General features: G+C 54.2%; 1 protein-coding gene across 11 annotated transcripts in view; it reads left to right on the top strand.

Annotated features, from left to right (window-relative positions):
* SCMH1 (Scm polycomb group protein homolog 1) overlaps positions 1-16,986 on the top strand; it is a 72,268-nt gene extending 55,282 nt beyond the window's left edge. For 9 of the 11 annotated variants that reach the window (XM_086764863.1, XM_086764865.1, XM_086764861.1 and 6 more), the window contains 5 exons: positions 339-524; positions 6,500-6,631; positions 12,900-13,103; positions 14,250-14,392; positions 16,244-16,986. In XM_086764863.1, the coding sequence (XP_086620989.1) occupies positions 339-524; positions 6,500-6,631; positions 12,900-13,103; positions 14,250-14,392; positions 16,244-16,369 (791 nt within the window). In that variant the 3' untranslated portion in view covers positions 16,370-16,986. The remainder of the gene's footprint in view (positions 1-338; positions 525-6,499; positions 6,632-12,899; positions 13,104-14,249; positions 14,393-16,243) is intronic. The other 2 variants (XM_086764860.1, XM_086764864.1) reach the window with 2 other exon arrangements.
* The last annotated feature ends 3,070 nt before the right edge of the window (positions 16,987-20,056 follow it).

The raw sequence follows: 20,056 nt of genomic DNA, 5'->3' as shown, positions 1-20,056 counted from the left end.
GAAAGACAAGAAATATCCCATTTTTTAGTTTTGCTTTCAAGGCCGTGTTTATGCGGATGCTGGGAGTGCAGGCCCCTTCTTGAATGCCTTTCCATCCCCTCGAACGCAGCTTCTCAGGTGCTGCAACCCAGTACCTGATGCTGGGTGCAGCAGACTGGTTTTAGCCTGTCCCGGGAAGCGAGTTCGCCAGCGCTCAGCCAGCGGAAGGCAGTGGCTTTTGTTTGCTCTAGTCTAGACCAGCGATGCTGAGATACAGAAGCTGGCTGTGCAGCCCTGGGCGTAGTCTCCTGCCTTTGCTGGGGGTTTACGTGTTGGGCTCTGTTTGTTTCTGTCTCCAGCTGTGTTTGATCGGGAACAGCACACTCTGAACCTGCCAGCAGTAAACAGTATCACCTACGTCCTCCGCTTCCTGGAGAAGCTCTGCCACAATCTTCGCAGTGACAACCTCTTTGGGAACCAGCCTTTCACTCAGCACAGCCACATGCAGCGCTCACACGAGTACGACCACGACAGGTATCTACCAGGTAGGAGCTGGGGCGGGGGAGGCGTTGTAGGGACCCCAGGTGCTCCATGCCTTAACCCAGATTTTATCTTTATCTCAGGAGGCAGGTGTGTGTTTCGGAGCCCTCTCTGTAGGGTTCATTGCATCACACCTAGTGTCGTGCACATGCCCGCGGGGCTCTTTTTGCACAGGGTTCAAATCGCTGTATTTTCTGCCTGTCAGTCTGATTTCCATCTCTGCCTGTAGGTTTCTGCTCATCCGTGCTGTCTCCGTGTCTTCCCTCCTCTCCTTGTCCCCCAGTCCTTCTCGCTTCCTGTAATCTGATTATAGTGACTTCATCCAGTTCGGAATTCAGGGGAAAGACCGCGTGAGAAATAGAAGTGATAACGTGTATCAGGTAAACTGTAATTAGAAATGGAATTAAAACCTAGCAGAGTGGATTTCACAGGGGCTGTGAATCTGCCGCCAGCAGCCAGCACATCCAGCCCTAGGTGAAGGCTTAGCCCGTTCAGAGACGATGCACGCTGCAGCGATCCAAGGCATAGGCGGCTTTGTTTTTCTTGGCATGACTAATGCTCCACTGCGTTGAAGCAGCACCCCCAGCAAGATAGTTCATGCCACAGTGCAAATCATCAGGCTGCAAAATTGCTCTTAAGCAAAAGCAGTGGAAAACAAAGCCAATATTTTTCCCTGCAGTGCTGTGTAGCGGCAACAACCCCTGGGGCGGTAGCTGCCTCCCGGGCTGGCCGTGGAGCTCCAGGGAGACTGCTGCTGTAGCAGTGCTGGTTGTGGAGAAGGTAAAAGCTATCCGCTCCCTCTTTGGGTGTCTGACAAATGTATCCTGCGGATCTGCTCTCCTGTCTTGCTTTCTCCGCTACCTTTCTGCCCCTCAAGTCAGCAAATAGCTGTTGTACCGTTTGAGGTCTTTCTGAAGTGAATCCTTTGGATAATTATGGTTCTGATGAGAAAAGCAAGAATTTCTAACGTCAAAGGACGGGCACTTAGGAAGAGCTGTTTGAGGAAAAGTCGCTAAGCATGAAGCTTGGGGGCAACAGCCTCATGCCGCAGCGCTTCATTGCAGCTCGCAGAACGCTGGTGTGCGGGGGAAGGGATTAGCGCGAGGGTCTCAGGGTGATAGTCCTCTGCTTCCGCCCTGGCTGATCAGCGGCCTGCGGGCTGAGGCTGTGCAGAGCCACGCTGGAGCCAGCAGTGCCGGGGCAGGGAGCCACGCTGTGCTGGAAGGAGGGGAGCGGTGGGAAGTGGGTTGGCTGCTGTGGCAAGTACAGGAACACTATGTCTGGTTACTGGGACTAGAGGTTACCCCTCGAGGGAACCCCTAATGAGAAGAAATCTCTGTGTTTTAGTGTGGAAGAACCCTGTCGTCGTGAGATAGAGCAAAACCAGAATGGGAGGAGGAGGACCCAGGGTTTGGGCGTGGTAGCAGGCTTGGACGGAGAGGGTCCTGTAGCTCGCACACATGGTTTCTAGCCGCCATGAGATGTCAGCGGTGTCTGTGCTAAGAGCTGGGCTGCCTGGCAGAGTGGAAGGGTATAAAGAGCAACGTCAGAATTCAGGGGAATTCAGGCAGAGCATGAGATGTGGCACGATGCTGAGACCTGCCCATCCTGAACTCTTTGTTAGTGTTTGCAGGGATTAAAGAATGATTAACCACAGTCCAAAGAAGTGATAACACCTAGTCCTGTAGTTTATACTGATGTCTCAGGAATTGTTCAGCATCTGGTCATCTAACAGTTTTCTCAAGCACCTGAAAGAAGATGATAAACGTTGTTATCTACACATTACAGTGACTTCTGGTGAGGGCAACGAAACAGTACCGGCGATTTTGAGAGGTTAGGGCTGATCGTGGAAGAATGAGGATGCAGTTGTACATCTGCTTAAATCTCGCCAAGTGTCAAGGCTGCCGTGGTCTCACCTTCAGCTCTGTGTCCTGCCTTGTTTCCTCAGTGGTACAGGTGCTCATGTGCTTCAACGGGGCTGGTTCTTCCAGAACACAATCACTGGTTAGGACTGGGAGCTGATCTCAATTCCCAGAACAAGCTTGCTTCATAGGAGCAGCACTGTTGATACCTTGGAGAATTCGTGGGCGTGCTTGGGGCAGAAGGAGGAAGGTCTGCAGCAGCCCTCAGGTCAGCTGCATCCTAAGGCATAATCGTGGAAGTAGATCAAGTTGTACATCAGGAAACAGTAGATTGGCAAGAAAAAGTGAAGTTGATTGCTGTTGATAGGAACAGGGACGGGCTGTAAAATGCTATGAACAGGTAGATCTGATCTGGAGCCATCTGAAAACATAGAACTGGAGGGACTTTCTGGACTGTTGAGCCTTTGGCTCTGTTGTCACAGGCACCACAGCGTACGATGTTGCTTTAATTAGCTCTGGAGTTGGGGATTTTGCTTTTCTACTGGAGACTGCTCCCAGGTTTTTTGCTGGTTTTTTAGAAACTATGTTGTAGTTTCTAGCCCAAATCTATTCTTGGGCAACGTGGTATCTGTGTCTCCTTGTCTTGACGTTGTCTTTTAGCTTAACTTAGTTCTCCTTCTTCTGGAAGTAGTTAGAGAGCAGCTCCCTTCGGGGAGCTCACCTTTTGGCTGCTCTGGTCAGACAGACTCTCCGCTCTCTTCATCGAGTGTTGGTTTGAATTAAACCGCATGAGGTGACCCGAGTGCCACCCAGCACTCTGGGGAAGAGCTCACAGGGACCTGGTGCCACAGCACTGGCACCACCATGGTCACAAGAAATGTCTCTGAAAGCTGCTTTTCGTCACTGTATCCTCGTAGCGGGTGATGATCAACCTGTTCTGGTCGCATACTCTGTTCTCATCTGTTGTTGTCAGCTGCAAGTTTGCAGCTCATTCGATAATGCTTCAAGTGCACATCTGCATTCTGCTCCTGGATTTACCTCCTTTCTGGTACTCCGTTCTATATGTATTTTTTATGCATAATTTCAAATGCTACTTTATCTGGCCTGGCGTGGGAAGATATCAGCAGATTTCAGCAGTGAAACTCTAAAAATTTGTGCCACAGTTGTTCATAAAAGTATTAAATTACCCTGGGCTCAAGAATGATCCTCAAGAAAACTCGTTAGCAATTGCTCTCCAGCCTCATGTTCTCGCTCCGTGCTCTGCTGACTGCTTTTCCCCTCAGCTCAGATGTTTGTGCGTATAACAAGGCTTCTGGTAATGCTTGAGTTCTCTGTTTCAGCTGGTGGTTCTCCATATCAAACACCGTGCTGAATTCCAGGTAAATGAAGTAGACCACTGTTCCTTTGTGTGACAGATCAGGTTTTTCGCCATGGTAAGGGTTAGTCTCCTCTGATGAACACCTGCTGCAGTATGTGCCATCTGTAATCGCAGTATTTTCCCTGCCCTTTCCTTCAGAACCTTTAACAAGCCTTGCGGTACTGCTGTTGCCAAATAACTTTTTCACCTTCTTTTTTAAACATTAGCACCATGTTTCCAATCACTCTGAGCAGCGCGTCACTAAGTTTTGTTAGAATTTGCTGCAGCAGACCCAGAGTTTCAGGTGTGCCTTCTTTCCTCAGTTACATTTTGGCTTCCTCTGCACCCTCACATCCCCAGTTTTGTGTTCAGTGATTTGACCTCCACTTCTCAGTCAGTGGTGTGTATTTTCATTCCTGTCCCGTTTCTTTTATCCTGTGAGCCTTGCTCCTGTGCTCAGCATGGCTGCGACTGGAAATGAAAGGTGGGGATTGTTTTACTGAACAGGTGGGTGTCGCAGAGGCACTGACACCTGAGCTAGGTGTGTAGGCACGCTCCGCAGTCAGGGGGAGGTACCAGTGCAGTCAGTGCACGTTACAGCATCCTGAGGTAGGAGCTTTGACTTTGACTTGAGGAGATGAGGCAAGCAGACTCTCACTGACTGTAAAGACATCCATCCTGATTTCCTTGGGATGGCCAACAGTGCAAACCCAGGCGTGTTCTTCTTTCCTCCCCACCAGCGTCCCAAGTTAGGTGAGGTGAGATATCCCTCAAAGCTGTCCCATCATTTGCAGACAAGGACAACCTTTTTTCCTTTTTTTTCCTCAGTCTTTACCTTTCTGCACAGTATCGGCTCACTCCATTCCCATGCACTTGTTACTTCTGTAGCCAAAAACATGGTCTTTTCCTTTACACTGTGTCAAAAGAACAGAACGAGTTAAAAGGTTCACTTTGTCCCTGAACTCGCCATCCTCTGAGGAGTGCGACTCCGTGCTGAGCAGGTCCTTTTCATCTCCAGTCAATGACCTGCTTGTTCTCAGCATCCTTCTCAAAGTGAACATTTATCCACTCAGATTTGGGGTTCTTTCCTCCCAGGTTATTTCCTCACTGATGACACACATTCGTGATGTTTATGGCAACTTTTCAACAAGGTATTTTCTTTTTTTCCTGATGATCTGCATCATGACTGCTGAGTGTAGCTCTATGTATTACTCCATTTCTTTTTCTTAATTTTTTTCCTTTAAAAACAGACACCCTAACTACAGACCTGCTTTCGATTTACTTTTCCATGAATTTAGACAGACCTAATTCTTGATTCCCTGGGTTATCTTCTACAACTTGACCTTCTGTGTTTGCATTACTTTTAAAATCAACCAATTTAAAAAATAACCCAAACCAAAACTTGATAAAACCTTTAAAAAGCATCGCCTTTCATTGTGGTTCTGTGACTGGTTGGTGAAGAAGGTCCTGCAGTTTTACATTTAGAGATAGCCAGAGACATTACCAAGAGCATTTGTTTCCCATCTCTGGCCAATGAATGTTCCTTACAGAGACTTGTCCTGAGGACAGGATTTGTCTTTCTAATAACGTAACAGTGATTTGTGATCGTACTCGTGTGGAGTCCCAGCGCCGTGGTGTAAGCAGCTTACCTTTCGTTTCCCCGCAGGATTTTGATAGAACGTACACTTTTCTCTACCTTTGTATTTCTCGTCAGTCAACTAAATTGTGACCGCCTGATGCCTCCCACCCACCTGTACCTTCGTATTTTTGTTTAGTATGATGCATCTCCCGTGGTGTCTGGTCCCAGTCTCTCCCCGCCGTATTTCTGTCACCCCTTCAGCACCCGCTCCTGCTCCGCACCGGCAGTTGGGGCTGCTCCGTGCTGTTGTCCAGCTCCCAGCATTTGTCTTTGAGCATTTCACCCCTCTTTCCCCGCACGCCGTGAACGCTGCAGGCTCACACATGTCATCTCTGCTCAGGGCAGCTGGAAGTGGCCAGCCAGGAGTGCTGGTGGCCCGCATGGGCAGGTGGTGGCCCATGAGTAACCTCTTCATTGCTTCTCAGTTGACCATGCCTTGTCCAGACGGGGCACGCTCTGCCACCCACCATATTGCTTCCCTGGCTGCTCTTCCCTTCCGTTCCATTCTCTGTGTTCACCCACCCACTGACACTTCGTGTGCAGCCTTTAGCCATCTGCAGAGAGACGTCTCGCAGCCCAGCCCGGCGTCTCGTCTGCTGCGTACGATAGAGCGCCCCGTCGTTGGGAAGCATTTGGAGAAGAGCAGCAGCGACAGCTGGGGTGCTTGAGGGATCCATTTGGGAAAAGATGGAAAATTTGAGTACGGTTTAATCAAGCACTGTGTATGGCACAGAGTGTTTGCAACTCATCCGAGGGTTGTTTGCAAATTGTCCAAGGGTTATGTGCGTCTGAAAGGGGAAGACTGGGGAGGAGCAGGAGTCATGTGGGATGAGCCAAGGGGTAGAACGAGGAGAAATGGAATTAAGTCAATCAGAGGTGATATTTGGGGTGAAATGTAGCAAAACGTGGCTAAGATTCTTTGTTAGGTTACTCACCACCCTTTTTCTCTGATAAAACTTGCAAAGCAAAATATAAAATGTTAAGCACCGGCAGATGTGCTGGATTGCAGATTTAACAGGCTGTTACCAGGCTGCTGATGCATGCAAGGCTCAAGTGACTCTGGCAAAACTGGATTTCCCAGAAAGTCTCCACTCCTAAATAGGGCTTGTTCTCTTTTCCTAGACAGAAGCAGTTCGTTAGACGGCACTCTGCAGGGACCAGGCCGGGGTACAAAGCGATATTCCCAAGATTCCCCTCCATACAGTGCTCCTCTCTCCCCCAAGTTACCAAAGAATGACCGTCACCCTTTGGAAGGTGAGCACAGCGTCTCTTCCCAAAGCTGGCTGTTCGTAGCGACGTGTAACATACAGCAGGATTAGATTTGCCGTGCCAAATCAAGCCGTGGGGTTTAGGAAATCTGCTTTGCTTTGTCTCTGGCATGGGGTCGATGTTTGGCGTTTCAGGGAGAAGTGAAGAAACCACTCCATGCCAAGGCAGGTTCCCCAAGCAGCTGAGTAAGGCATGTGGAACACAGGGAGATTCCTTCTAACCCTGATAATCAGCATCTAATACCGTATAATCTGGGATTTCATTACCTGTGTTTTAGCTGCCATTGCTATGCGTATTATTAACAGGCGTAAAGCAGCCCAGTTGCTTCAGTCAGTCTTCCACCGAGTTTTTCCGTGGTGCTTTGCTGCAGTGCATTGTACATATGCTGACGTGCAGCTGTACAGCCAGGACGCTGCTGCCCTTTCCCAGGATCCCCTCCTGTTCCTCACAGTCCTCCCTAAATAGCATGGAGGGTCTTCCTAGCATGTGCTCCACCAGCTAAACCAGATCAAATCACAGCCTGCTGATTCCTGCAGTGTCCATCGGGTCACGCTGGTGCAGATGTGCGATGCCAGGTTCTCAAAAGCAGTTGCAGAAATCTCCTCTTTGGTAGGTGGTCCATAGGTGTCCTTTGCATGTGCAGGTGGGAGATTTCCAGGGGGCCCCCAGGTAGGTGGAGGACTGAGCCTGAGCAGGAGTATTCAGTAAATACACTTGCACCTTGCCTTTTGTTTCGAACTGCAGACATCCCATAAAGCAGACTGGAGATTCAGCCTTACTGAAGCCTTTTAATTAATTGATGGTGAAATCTGCCAAGGTGTTAGTCTGTCTTTGCAATGTGTCTCGGAAAAATTACTGGAGACTCTTGGCTGGGCCCGTAGTTCCATGGCTTTGTGTTCTGCTGAATCCCTTCAGAATCACCATCTCCCTGGCTCTTGCTGAGTTTGCTGGGCTTGGGTGGTTGATCCCAGATTTGAGACTGCACAGCCTCCCATGCGCTGAGGGGCAGTTCTGGTCTCCATCCATCACTGTGCCCTGCGCGCTTCAGGATTACTGACCACATATCTTAGCACAGCTGATCTGAACTTGCTCCTTGTGATGGACAGTTTCCAGTGGCCTTCATATCTACGTTGATTAAAACTGTAGATTTGTCACATGGCTGAAGCGAAGAAGAAGGTAACGCATGGGATGGTCTCATCTGTTCCGGCATATTGACAGGACAAAAAATGTTCCCTGAGGCCCAGTCTGTTTCTCATCTCTAGGTACATATCCTCGCTGGTCTCCTTGACATTCTCCTCAAATCTATCAAGCACTGCATTTAGATAACCACCAGCCAAGCCTGTCAGCTCCTCCTCTACTGGCAGGTAGAACAAGCAGCGTTTCACCAGTGCTTGAAGCATGGTAGTGTGCTCTAAAGATTAAAGTGCCTTGTTACTGGTGAGCATCATACACTCTCTGTATTGTCAGTGAAGAGAGGAGGCTTCTGAAATGGGTAATTCCAAGGAGGAACGTGTGTTAGGTTGTCCACAAGAGTGATTCTTAGTCTACTTCAAAGTCTATTCAATTATCTCTTGGCCTTTGAATGGGACATGCCATCTGAATGCCCAGAGGACTCCAGCGTGTTCTGTAGATGTAAAGACAAAGGGCAGAAAGTGTGCCTTCACGTGAGGGTGATGATGCTGTTGGTGTCTGAACTTCCTACAGCAACTTGATCTTGTTCTGTTCTCGGTCCAAGCAGGGTACAGGACAGGGAGAAATGAGGTGCAGTTCCAGGTTCCATCTAGAATTTTGTTTTTATCCCACAGCTAAAAGCCTATTCATCCCCCTCCACCATGAAATTTAAGTACAAGCAGGAATATTTGCGTTTCAGAGGGTGGATTTTAAGAATATGAGCCTGAACTACTCAGGTAATGAATATCTCTCTAGCAAGAAGGTACACCTCACGGTGATGAGCTCCGCCAGCAGCGCGTGTTCTGGCTTCAGCAGTGTGACGGACAACAGAACCTGAACAGCTTCCAGCTTGCCAAATGGAAGGCAGTGAGCAGCAGCAGGAAGTCTTCATTCGTTGTGCCTTTGGCAAGAAGTCAGAGAGATGAGGAGAGGATCTCACTCCTTACGTTGTTTTTCCTCGTGCATCCAGTGGCATTTGTGTTGCTTTTTGCTAAAAAGCTGCAGTTCCAGCACAGTGGGGACCTGCTTTTCAAAGCCTGCCATTTGTTGGAAACAGTGGGGGTTTAGCAATTGTGCAAATCAGGTTTGTGCTTGTGGCCAAACTCCACGTTTTAGCAGTAAAACGACACTCTTGAATCTATAGCACTATTTGTTTAATTAAACTTTAATTATCTGCTCCCTGTATCTCCAGCACTAATCGTGGCTTGTCTTCCTAGCATGCTCCAAATGCAAGCCTTTATTTAAAACCAACACTTTGTGTAAGAAAATCTGCCTCAGAATTAACCACCCCCTGCTCACCCCGAAGCAAGTTACCACGGGCGAAAGGGTTCTGGGTAGCGTATACGCCTGAACGCAGCCTGTGCCCTGCCACCTGCAGAAGCACATTGTCTTCTGCTACGGATGATTCACAGGGCTGGTAATCGTTCCCCTCTTGCCTTGTTTCCCCCTCCCCTTTCTCGGGGTATTGTTCACCTGAGCAGTTCTCTGGGTGTTTGTGTTTTTAAGAGAATCATAGAATCATAGAATCACAGAATGGTTTGGGTGGGAAGGGACCTTCAAAGCCCATCCCAGTCCAACCCCCCTGCAAGGAGCAGGGACATCTCCAACCAGATCAGGTTGCTCAGAGACCCGGCCAACCTGGCCTGGAATGTTTCCAGGGATGGGGCATCCACCGCCTCTCTGGGCAACCTGGGACAGTGCTCCACCACCCTCAGTGTAAAAAATTTCTTCCTAGTATCTAATCTGAATCTATCTCCCTCTAGTTTAAAGCCATTCCCCCTCATCCTGTCACACCAGGCCCTGCTGAAGAGTCTCTCCCCACCTTTCCTGCAGCCCCCTTTAGGCACTGGGAGCCACTCTCAGGTCTCCCCGGAGCCTCCTCTTCTCCAGGCTGAACAGCCCCAGCTCTCTCAGCCTGGCCTCACAGCAGAGCTGCTCCAGCCCTCTCAGCATCTGCGTGGCCTCCTCTGGACCCTCTCCAACAGCTCCACGTCCTTCTGATGTTGGGGGCTCCAGAACTGGACACAGTCCACAGGTGGGGTCTCACCAGAGCGGAGTAGAGGGGCAGAATCGTCTCCCTCGAAGTGATCCTAAATCTCTGTTACATTGACCCTACCAAGAAGCTTCCAGCTCTGCTGCAATATTTACAGCATGACCAAGCACTCACCACTCCGGAGATAGGTAACCTGAGGGTCAACATGCAACTTCACTTCCACATCTTGAGCAAAACGAAGTAGTGCTCCCCAGGTCCATGGCATCATCCTCTTCTTCGGATCTGTGATCATAAGCACGTGTGAGAACACGATCGCATATTTGAGGAATGCATCACAGCGCACTCACATCAGAATAACAACAACGTGTCAATTGTTGAGTTAAACATTTTCTGAGGGTGAGTTTTGTATCCTTAGCATTGCAGCAGCGTGAACCTGTGCATGTGGTCTCCCAGCCTCCCGAGCTGTGATCTTCACTAGCTGAGCCCAGAAATTCCTTCTGCTGACACACATCCCCTCTGTGGGAGCTTTGGGGTCTTCACCAGCAGTTAGACACACACACTTGCCTGGCCCAGCACATCTGGGCTGAGTGTCCTGGGGCTTCCTGGCAAGCTGAGGCTGTGTGTGACCTCGCAGAAGGTGCTGCCTTTCCTTGGAGGACGGAGATGTGCAGCACAGCCCCATTCCACGTGTCTGCAGCCACGTTCCTTTTCCAGAGCATCCGGATCGGCGCAGAGCAGCATGCCCAGTGGCCCCTCTCACACCTCTGCGCTTTCCCATGGGTCAGACGTCACCTTTCATGTAGATGAAAGCAACCCAGAGCAAAGTGCTTTGGGTTTTAAGCAGAACTGTCCTGTTGGAGAGGAAACCCAGTGTTGTGGCTATGAAGAAGCCGCTATAAAGTCCCGCCAGTGTCAGTCATGCCTGCTGTGTGGGTCTGTCTGACCCTGGGCCAGGGAATCTCTGTCCACCAGTGCTGGGCTAGCATCCAGTCTTGTGCTGAAATGGGATGGGGGGAAGGTGGTGCCAGAGTGAAGGAGGCGTCTAGAGTTACGCGGGAGTAGTCATGAGCCAGAAAGCCTCCTTGAATGCACAGAGAGCAGTTGGAAACACCTCTGCTCACACGGGAAGCACAGGGCTCCAGGGGAATAACAGTCTTCACATCAGCGCTGTTTCTGCATGAGATTTTAAGGATGTTCTTCTGGTTTCTGGGAGCATCCCAGTGACCTAAAAGCACAGAAAGGCAGGAATGCCTCAAGTGCAGAGTAACAGAGCCCACAAGATGGAGGGCTGCAGTTCTGCAGGTGATAACCTCGCATCAGCTTCACTGAATTGCCAAACAGCTGGAAAAGAGGGATCTTTCCATTCTGTAGCCTTAGCAGGTGGAACCAGGGAAGGTCTGGGCTGGCTGCCTCCGGCTGAACTCGCCTCTGAGTTCTCTGCTCAAACACAGACAGCAGAGGCACTGAAACCAGAGGATCCCAGTTCACAGAATGGTCCTGTAGTTGATAGAAACCAGATAAAACAGCGTGCCTCCAAGAGAGGTTGCCCCATTTGGTGGGGCCCAGCCTCTGCAACTCTCAGGGACTGCTTCAGGCTCTGGCAAGCTGCATCGGCCTTCAGTGGGGCACGGCAGCATCAGCTTAGCAGGAAGGTTTGGGAAGATCTCAAGAACTTTTGTGTCTCATGGGCTGCAGTATTGACTCTGTGCCCTTACCACCATCCCAGTTCAGCACAGCCTCACTGTGCTGGCTTCTCATCCGCTGCTCCTGTGGTCTGGGAAGTCCTAAGGAGGAAGCCCAGGGCCTGGCTGGGGCAGTTGCTCAGGTTCCTTCATCCTTGTCGCCACTGTGGTGTTTGAGGGGCAGCAGCTCAGGATTGTGAGCTGATCTCAGGGTCTCCACGGATGCTGGTAGAGGAGCTCCAGCTCCCAGCCAGGTGCAGTGGCTCAGTCTAGAGTGCACAGGCAGTGCCCCTCGTTGTAGGAGCTGCTTTCCACGTTGTCTGTGTGAACCTGCCCAATATTTCCTCATAAAGAAGGCATGTATTTGAAGATGACTCATGAAGCATCAGGTCCATCTGGACTGAGCCTAGTTCTGCATGCCGTAGTAAAATCTCGAACCACACAGTCCTGGGATGAAGCTGTTGCAGTGTAACAGCAAAGGGAGATCTTGCTGGCTCAGCCAATACGATATCTCACCGTGGATGGATTCCTCAGGCCCTCCATCCCCATACTGCCACTGACAGCTGAAAAGTAAATGTGTTTTTGGTCGAGAAGGTGAGCAAGTCACTCTCACACTGAGCCCCTGCGTAAAGAGGACCCCTCCTCTCTGCCCTGTCCCTCCTGCGCACATCCCAGCAAAGGGTGTTGGTCACCAGCTTGGTTAGGCAATGAAAAAGGGCCCAGCAGGAGGTCGAGAGGGGTGCGCAGCTGCTCACCAGCGCCTATGCTTTCGGGGCTGGAGGGTCAGCACGGTGTGAGAAGCGTTGCCTGGCCGTGACAGTGCAGCTAAGCTGCTTAGGGGAACCCGATGCTCCCTCCTGCTCTGCATGTGTGCTGCCATCCTGGCTACAGCATGAGTCTTACTGAACATCCCCACAGTCCCACCCGCCGGGGCCGTTCCCTTGCACGCTGATGCCGGTGATGTGCTGCCCTTGACCCCTCGGGGAGCCTCCTCTCCCTGCTCAGGGCTGTTGTGTGGGTCCTGTGTCCCCTGGCATCCAGACTGGGCAGCCCCCCACCGCCTGCCGTTGCACTGCCCTGCTGCTGCGGAGGGGTCTCTGGAAGCAGAAAGGACACAGGACTGCAAAGCCACAGCGGGTGGTAACGTTAACAGAGTAGCTGTTGCTGCAGTCTGGGTACAAACCATTATTGCTGCTAACTGGTTGGACTGGTATTTGCCAGGCAAACACCAGGCTGCAGCGCTTTAGCAGTGCCTGGTTTAATTTCTGGGCTTTTGAGGAGCCCACCAACGCGGTGGTTCAGCCCTGCTCCCACCGCAAGCTCTGCCTTTCGCTGCTTTCTGCCACCGAGCGGTAACGTCGGGCAGCGTGGCATTCGGGTGCACTGACTGCAGCTTGGTGCGTTCCAGGTGAAACCTTTGTTCTGGGAGATGGCCTCCCAGGGCCCCTGGAGCCTCGCCTGGACCCCATGGACTCTGCCTTGAACTCTGTCAATTCATCCAGCCACAGCAGGAGCTCCAGAGACTGTCGCCTGCAAGGATACAGGCACCTGCACCAGCCCTCTAGCCTCACCCAGGGCGGTTCCTCTGCCTTGCGTAGGCTTAGCTCTGGGGGTAAGAGAGTGAAGAAGCCAGCCCTCCGATTGTAAATTTGGCAATGAAGGGCTTTTCTAACTCCAGTTACACCTTTCTAACCTCAGCAAGTACCAGAGACTGGCCTCTGCGCTGTTCTGCAGTAGCTCTGGAGACACGGCAGGTGGGCGGGTGGCAGTGCGGAGAGGCGATGCTTGCAGGGTCACGCGTTTGGCGTGGTGACTAGGTGGACCTGGAGGGCAGCGGAGAGGAAGGAGTAGGCAGGAGCTGGACTTGTAAGCATGGGGAGGGGGCTTTCAGGGCGATAAGCAAGCATCTGAGCCCGTGAGGATGGCTCGGGACGTCCGGGGAGCGGAGAAGTGCCTGATGAGGCTGGGAGCTGGTGCAGGGGGCCAGGAGGGTGGGCAGACGCGCGACTGGCACTTGGCTGTAGGAGGGCAGGGGCAGCAGAGCTGTTCGTTGTAGTAGATCAGGACACGGCAAATCCAGGTGTTTGCAAAAAGTTGTGATTTTAGGTGCACAGCACCAATAAAAGCCTCTAAAAAGCTCAGGCTGCTGATGCCTTGATCCTTCTGCCTCCCCTCACATCTTGGTGTGTAGGCAGAGAGCTGGACCAACGGGCCGTGCTGGTGCTGGCACACTGGGAGCAGGACTTCTGCTAGCTGGAGCGGTGCTTCAGGAGAACAGAATTGCACACACGGGCTCAGGCCGTCAGAAACGCAGCTGGTGAAACCGTTGAGCAGCTCTGCTGCGTTCGGGTTGCTGAAGGTGGTGTTTGGAGCAGGGGAGCGAGGGGAGAAGCAGCACGTGGGGAGAGAGGGGGAGTGGAGGATCCTTTTCTGGACGGGTGGGAAGCATCAGCAGATGGGCAGGAGTGGGAACGGGGCTCCAAACTCAGCTGAAGGAGGGCAAGGGGAAATTGGGGTTTGGAGTGAGGAGGACTCGGTAGAGAAGGCTGCCCCGGAAAGTAAGGCCTAAGGAGAGAGCAGGAGGCTTCGGTGCTAGAGCTGTGCTGCAGGAGTCTGGGGCACGGCTGGGACGTGCCCTTCGCGTTGTCTCTGCCACTGCTTTGAGAGAGGAGAATGAGTGGTAGGCTAAGGGTGAATAACTGCCGGAGCGATGCCGGGGATACGCAGAGTAACGGCTGCTCTCCCGCGTTCCCCTCAGGTTCAGATCGGTACCTTGGATCACGAGACGTCTCGCGGCTGAGCAGCCGTGACCCCTCATCCTGGACGGTGGAAGAGGTGATGCAGTTCATACGAGAAGCGGATCCACAGCTGGGCCCCCACGCTGACCTCTTTCGAAAACACGTAAGCATGTCTCTGTGTGTGTATGTACGTGTGTGCACGTATGTGCGTGTACATACTTGTGTATTTATTCGTTATACATGGGAAGGGGCGGATCGTCACACAAAAAAAACCTAGGAAGGCCAGCAGAATGGCAGCACTTTGTACCAACTGGGGTTTTGTGCTAAGAAAAGCATCCTCATAAATCCTGCTCGTATCGTGTTCAGGCGTGGGATCCTCTTACTCCGAAATCATCGAGGGGAAGACATGACAGCCCAGCTGAGGCTCCAAGCGCCGCTGCGTTTGTGCGTACAGAGCTCAGCTCTTAGCTGGATTTGAACCCTCGTGCTGAAAACACAAAACCTTGTTCATCCTGAAGTCTTAATATTCACCTGGTAGCAAATTTCTCCTGGCAAGAAACATGTTCCAAGTGGAATTCATTGAGCGTGGTGCTGCTAAACTCCTGTTTCCTATAAGAAGGGCTCTCCTAAGGCTCTGGCTCTTGTGCACGTCTTTAAGTGAAAAGTAGCTGCGATATACAGCGTGGACTTTGTACAATTAAAGCTACAAAAAATTTGGCAGCTCCTCGTCCTGGCTCCTGCCAGAGGGTTGATCTTCCCTCTGCCCCTTGCTTCCGTCCGTGTTATACCTGGTGGTGAACTCAGAAGAGCAGTAGGAGAAAATGCCCGTCTTCCGCAGGCAGGAGAGCTGGATGGGATGCTTCTGGCTCTGTGCTGGGCTGGGACAACGCTCTCTTTTTTTCTTTATTTTAATTACTTCTGGTTTAGAACAACTAGTACTTGAAAAATGTTTTGTTTTAATTATGCAAGAGAGTGCTCTGCTCTGCTGAGGGATGGCAGCGCTCCGTATTGGCATCCTGAGGAACAGCTTCACTTTCACCTGAGAAGGCAAAAGCAGTACAAGCCTGGTACTGGAGAGCTTACCAAGTGTGAGACCTGAGCATCGACACAGGACAGGGTTTTCTGGTTTTAGAGGTCGTGATTTTTATTTTTCATTTATAAGTCCATTGACGTTTTCTTCATGGAAACCTGTCCACTGCAAAGCTGGCCAAGCCAGGACCAGGTCAAGGAAAGGAGTGCTGCAAGGCTCTGGAAAACTTCCACTTGCAGATGGCAAGCGCAAAGCGGTTCTCCAGTTATTTTGAGCTTCGTGGTCCCTCTCCTCCGGAGCGGCACAGCTGCCTCAACTGTAAAGCACCAGATACCTTTGAAAGCGGTGGGTTGAAATCAGCCCTGCTGCAGATGTGCTGCTCCGCCGTCGCTCTGCCAGCTGCTGGGAGTTTGCTGAGGAACTCCGGAAACTTGCTCTGCACGCAGTGGCAGTCCCTTTGGGTTTGCAGGGTGTGGTCCCTTGCCACCTTCTTCAGCCTTGACCTGGGGGCTGCGCGTGTTGTGGCAGGACTGCTGTCAGGGCCGGCGCATCCTCGCCCAGGACGTTTCCCCGGCAGTGGGATGACAGTGCCCTTGCGAGAGGGACTGCTGCCCTGCTCTGCTGCTGCCTCCATCCTTCCCCTCTTAGGGAAATCCCCCTCTTTTCCTTCCTCCCCACCTCTCTTCAGGATTTGCTGACAGCTGGACCTGGTTCCCAGCTGTTCATCACCCAGCAGTGTTCCCAGCACCACGTGGGGGTCTGGGGCTGAACCCCCGTGCTGCAGGCAGGGCAGGATGCAGGGATGCCCATGCTGGGATGCTGCAGTTTCGTGCAACCCTTTGCAGTTTAGCCCTGCTTTCATACCCAGCTGTGCTGCTTCAGCTGCCGGTGTCCTGGGCACAGCCCGGCTCAGTGGGAAGGGTTCGGGCATCCAGCTGCGCACAGCTGGCGGTGCTCACCAGCGCTCCTTTCCCCTCCTTGCAGGAGATCGACGGGAAAGCCCTGCTCTTGCTGCGGAGTGACATGATGATGAAGTACATGGGGCTGAAGCTGGGGCCAGCCCTGAAGCTCACTTACCACATCGACAAGCTAAAGCAAGGCAAGTTCTGAAAGGACGCTTGGCAGGACGGATCCTGGAAGCTCCGCTCCTGGCCACCCATACCCGCGCTCGCCTGCCGACAGGTACGCATGCACACACCCATTTACGCCGCAGACGGACACCTCGCCGACACCCCGGCCCCGCTGCGGGGGTCCAGCTGCCCGCCCGCCCCCGCGCCAGCAGCCAGGCCCCAGCAGGTGCTTGGGAGGAGGCTGGCATGTAGCTGGCCCTGGGGCTTCGCACCGGACCCAGTCGTGGGCGTCGTGTTGGAAGCGGAGAGGCTCTCCCTGCGGCCCAGCTGGCGCTTCTGCGTGGGCTCCCGGTCCTGCTTCCCTGGGATGGAGCAGCGGCTCCGGGCAGAGCCCGTGGGGACTGGGTGCTCGTGCCGGCTCCTCTCCCTCTCGCTGTGGCTCCTGCGCTCCCGGCCTCGCCTGCTCGGGGCGGCCCTCGGCTCCCGACCCCTCAGAGGAGCGGTGGGCCGGTGAGGCTGAATGCTCCGCGCTTCACTGAGCAGCCCGGCTGCGATGGGGACGGTGCCCCCGACCCACGCTCGGCCCCCGTGGCACCGTGGCAAGCTCAGAGCAACGACCACCCCCCCCCCACCCCCCCCACCCTGCCCCCGCCTGCCCGTCCCGGGGCCCACTCATCTGCCGAGCTCTGCACGCCCCTCTGTGCCCAGCCTTCCTCCCGCCGGGGATGCCGGGCCAGCGATGGAGGCCTTCATATTTATTTTTGACGGGCGAGGCCGCGGGGTGGCACACAGCGCTGCCCGGCAGCACGGAGCGAGCTGTGGGAGAGCCAACGAGCATGGCTGGGTCTGGCGTAGCCGTGGCAAGGACAGGCCTGGGTCAGCATTGGAGGCTGGCTGGATGCTGCAGGACTCAACTGATTCCTCGCTCCTTTTTTTTTTGCTTTTTTTTTTTTTTGCATTATTTTTTTCTTTTTAATTTTTTTTAAATAAGGAGTTGTCTGTTTAAAATGAAATGATTTTTCTACCTGTTGCTGAACTCGCAACTCTTGGAGATTTTTTTTTTTTTTTTTTAGCCAGAAATGCAAAGGTTCGTCTTCCAGGGGCCCTCCTGGGTCCTCTGGGGTTTCGGTCCATCCCAGCTCAGCGCGTGCAAGAGGGCGTTGGGTCTGACAAGTCAGAGGATCCCGCTGTGGTGACCTGTCCCTTCATTGCTCTTCGTGTGAGGGCTTTCCCCGAGCCGGGGCACCTGTTTGTTTCAGACACTCTGATGTATTTATTTTTGATGGCACTTGGGCAGTGACCCGCTGTCCCAGACACGGCACTGCAGCTGCAAGAGGAGGAGCGGAGCGGAGGCCTCGCCGCCGTGTGCCCTGGGCAGCAGCCTCGAGGCTGCCTGGGGGGACTGCTGCCCGTCCCCTGGAGCATCGCCTGCCCCGGCCTGGGGCGAGCCGGGGAAGGGCTGACAGGGCGAGGCCAGCGCAGGTGAGGGCCGGCCCGGGTGCATGCCCACACACGCACCCACGGCACGCACCTCCTTTCTGCAGTGACCAAAGGGCTGGGACGAGGAAATCTCCACTGCAAGCACTTCCTCCTCCTCCTGTCCTTAGCTCACCTGCTGAGCATCCAGAGCAGCATCTCACGCTCTTCCCTGCCAACCTCGAGGCCCTGGCCAGCAGCAGAACGGGCCCGCGCCCTGAACAACTCTCGTCTCTTGCTCTGGGTCAGGTTTACCCCTAAGGGGAAAAGTTGCAAAAAAAAAAAAAACCAAACACAAAACACAAACCCACAAACAAACACCACCCCCAACCTCCAAAGTAATAAAGCTTTTTGTTGTACAGCGAAGTCTGTGCTGCAGTCCCTGCTGCTGCACCAGGGTGGTCGGGGTGGGGGGGGGTCCAGCCACACACGGAGCCCTGGCACTCACAGCATTGGCCCTGGGACGGCCTTCGTTTTTAGCCGGCACTGATCCCGCTGCAGACAGGTCCCCGTGCGGGGTCAGCCAGTGCTTTCCTCCGCACTTATTTTACGTTGGTTTGTTTATAAATAAAAGGATAACGGAGCTCCTCCCCGCCGGGTGTGCGTGCACTGATGGGAGTGCTGGGCTGGGCCCTGGCAGCATCTCCCACGGGCGCTGTGGGGGGGCCGTGGGGACAGGGAATGGGATGTTGGTCACTGCTGTCCTCGAGCGTTGCTTGGTTTCATCTGGAGCAGCTGAGCGCTGCTCTCCGGGGCGGTTTCACCCAGGGGCATCCCTGTCTGAGAAGCACTGCAGGAGGGGCTCCATCACCACACACACACACGCAGGGAACAGCGGGTGGGTGAACACAGGTTGGGTGACCACCGCCCGCAGCCAGACGTGGGCACGAGGTGGGAGGGGGAGACCAGCTGAGCCCCGAGCTCCCTCGCGGCTCACCAGCACAGACCATTGCCGTGGCCGTGGACCCCACATCTGGGCAGCTGCAGGGCAGCCAGGAGCCCCTGGGAGCTGTCGGAGGGCAGCTCCGTATCCCACAGGGAGGGGGGTGGCAGCAGGGGCTGGGGGCTCAGCCAGGCCCCACAGGGCATTCGGGGCACCCACGGCGCACGGCGGGGTGCTCTGCTCGTGTCCCGGGGCTCGGCCAGGCTGGAACTCCAGCAGCAGCACCCCACGGGGGGGTGAAGCCAAGGAGTGGGCGGGGGGCTGGGGTCTCACCTTCACGTGTGGTGGGCCTGGGCTTTGGGTCCTGGCTCGAGCTGCGCCAGGAGCACCTTGTGCCACCCGCTCAGGGGCGGGCGGTGAAGGGACGGCGCTGGGGGCCGGAGAAGGCAGCAGAGATGCCCAGCCCCAGGGAGGGCAATCGGGTGGGTGCTGCTGGGGAGAAGGGGCTTGGCTGGTCCTGGAGGTCTGGCACCGGGCGGGCTGGGGTGGGAGGAGCACCCCAGGTCTCTCCTGCAGCCTTGGGGCTCGCTGGGCACCTCCGTTCGGGTGCCTCTGGGCCAGCTTCGCCCCTTGGACCGCTTGCCCACAGCGTGAGGCTCCCAGCCCAGGCTGACGGGGACCTGCAGCCCCACCGTGCCAGCACCCAGCCCTGTGCCCCCACAGCCAGCGTCTCCTCCCGGGACAGCCGCGGGAACGAGCGTGTCCCTGCCCGCAGCGGGGCCGGCGTGGCGGAGCGGAGCCGGGGGGTCCCAGCCGGCTGCAGCCAGGACACAGCCAGGTGAGGGGGGGGGGGGGGGGGGGGTGGGTAGCCAGAAAGCGCTTCCTCGCTCCTCGCCAGAGCCCGAGCCTGCTGCCCAGGGGTCCGTGGCCCCGGACACTCGTCCCCAGGGCCGCTCGGGGCAGGGGGAGCCGGTTACTCAGCCCGCGGCCGAGGCTGCTCCTGCGTGGAGCCCCGCACACCCCGCCCCCCCCCCGCCCACCGGCGCCAGCAGCGCTGCCAGCCGCGGAGGAGCGCGCAGCGTCACCGATTACAAACCGGCAGTTTCTGCCGGGGGGGGGGGGGGAGCCTCATCCTTTCAGAGACCTTGGAAATGCACATCTAAAAACCACTGCACATACAGCTAGCAAACTTCTTCCACCGTGCAGTGGATTAATTTAGAACTAGACAGTACAGTCTGGTCCTTTTTCCTCCCTCTGAACGGTGGAGGCAATAGAGCAAGCTTGGGGCTAGCTGCTCATTTCATTACAAACACACATTTAATGAGCAAGTCAGGTGCGCAGTTTTAGCCAAAACCAAACCATTTCAGG

Source organism: Chlamydotis macqueenii, chromosome 22 (assembly GCF_036417535.1).
Source record: "Chlamydotis macqueenii isolate bChlMac1 chromosome 22, bChlMac1.mat, whole genome shotgun sequence".
Taxonomy (NCBI): domain Eukaryota; kingdom Metazoa; phylum Chordata; class Aves; order Otidiformes; family Otididae; genus Chlamydotis; species Chlamydotis macqueenii.
This window is presented reverse-complemented; position numbering and strand designations above follow the sequence as displayed.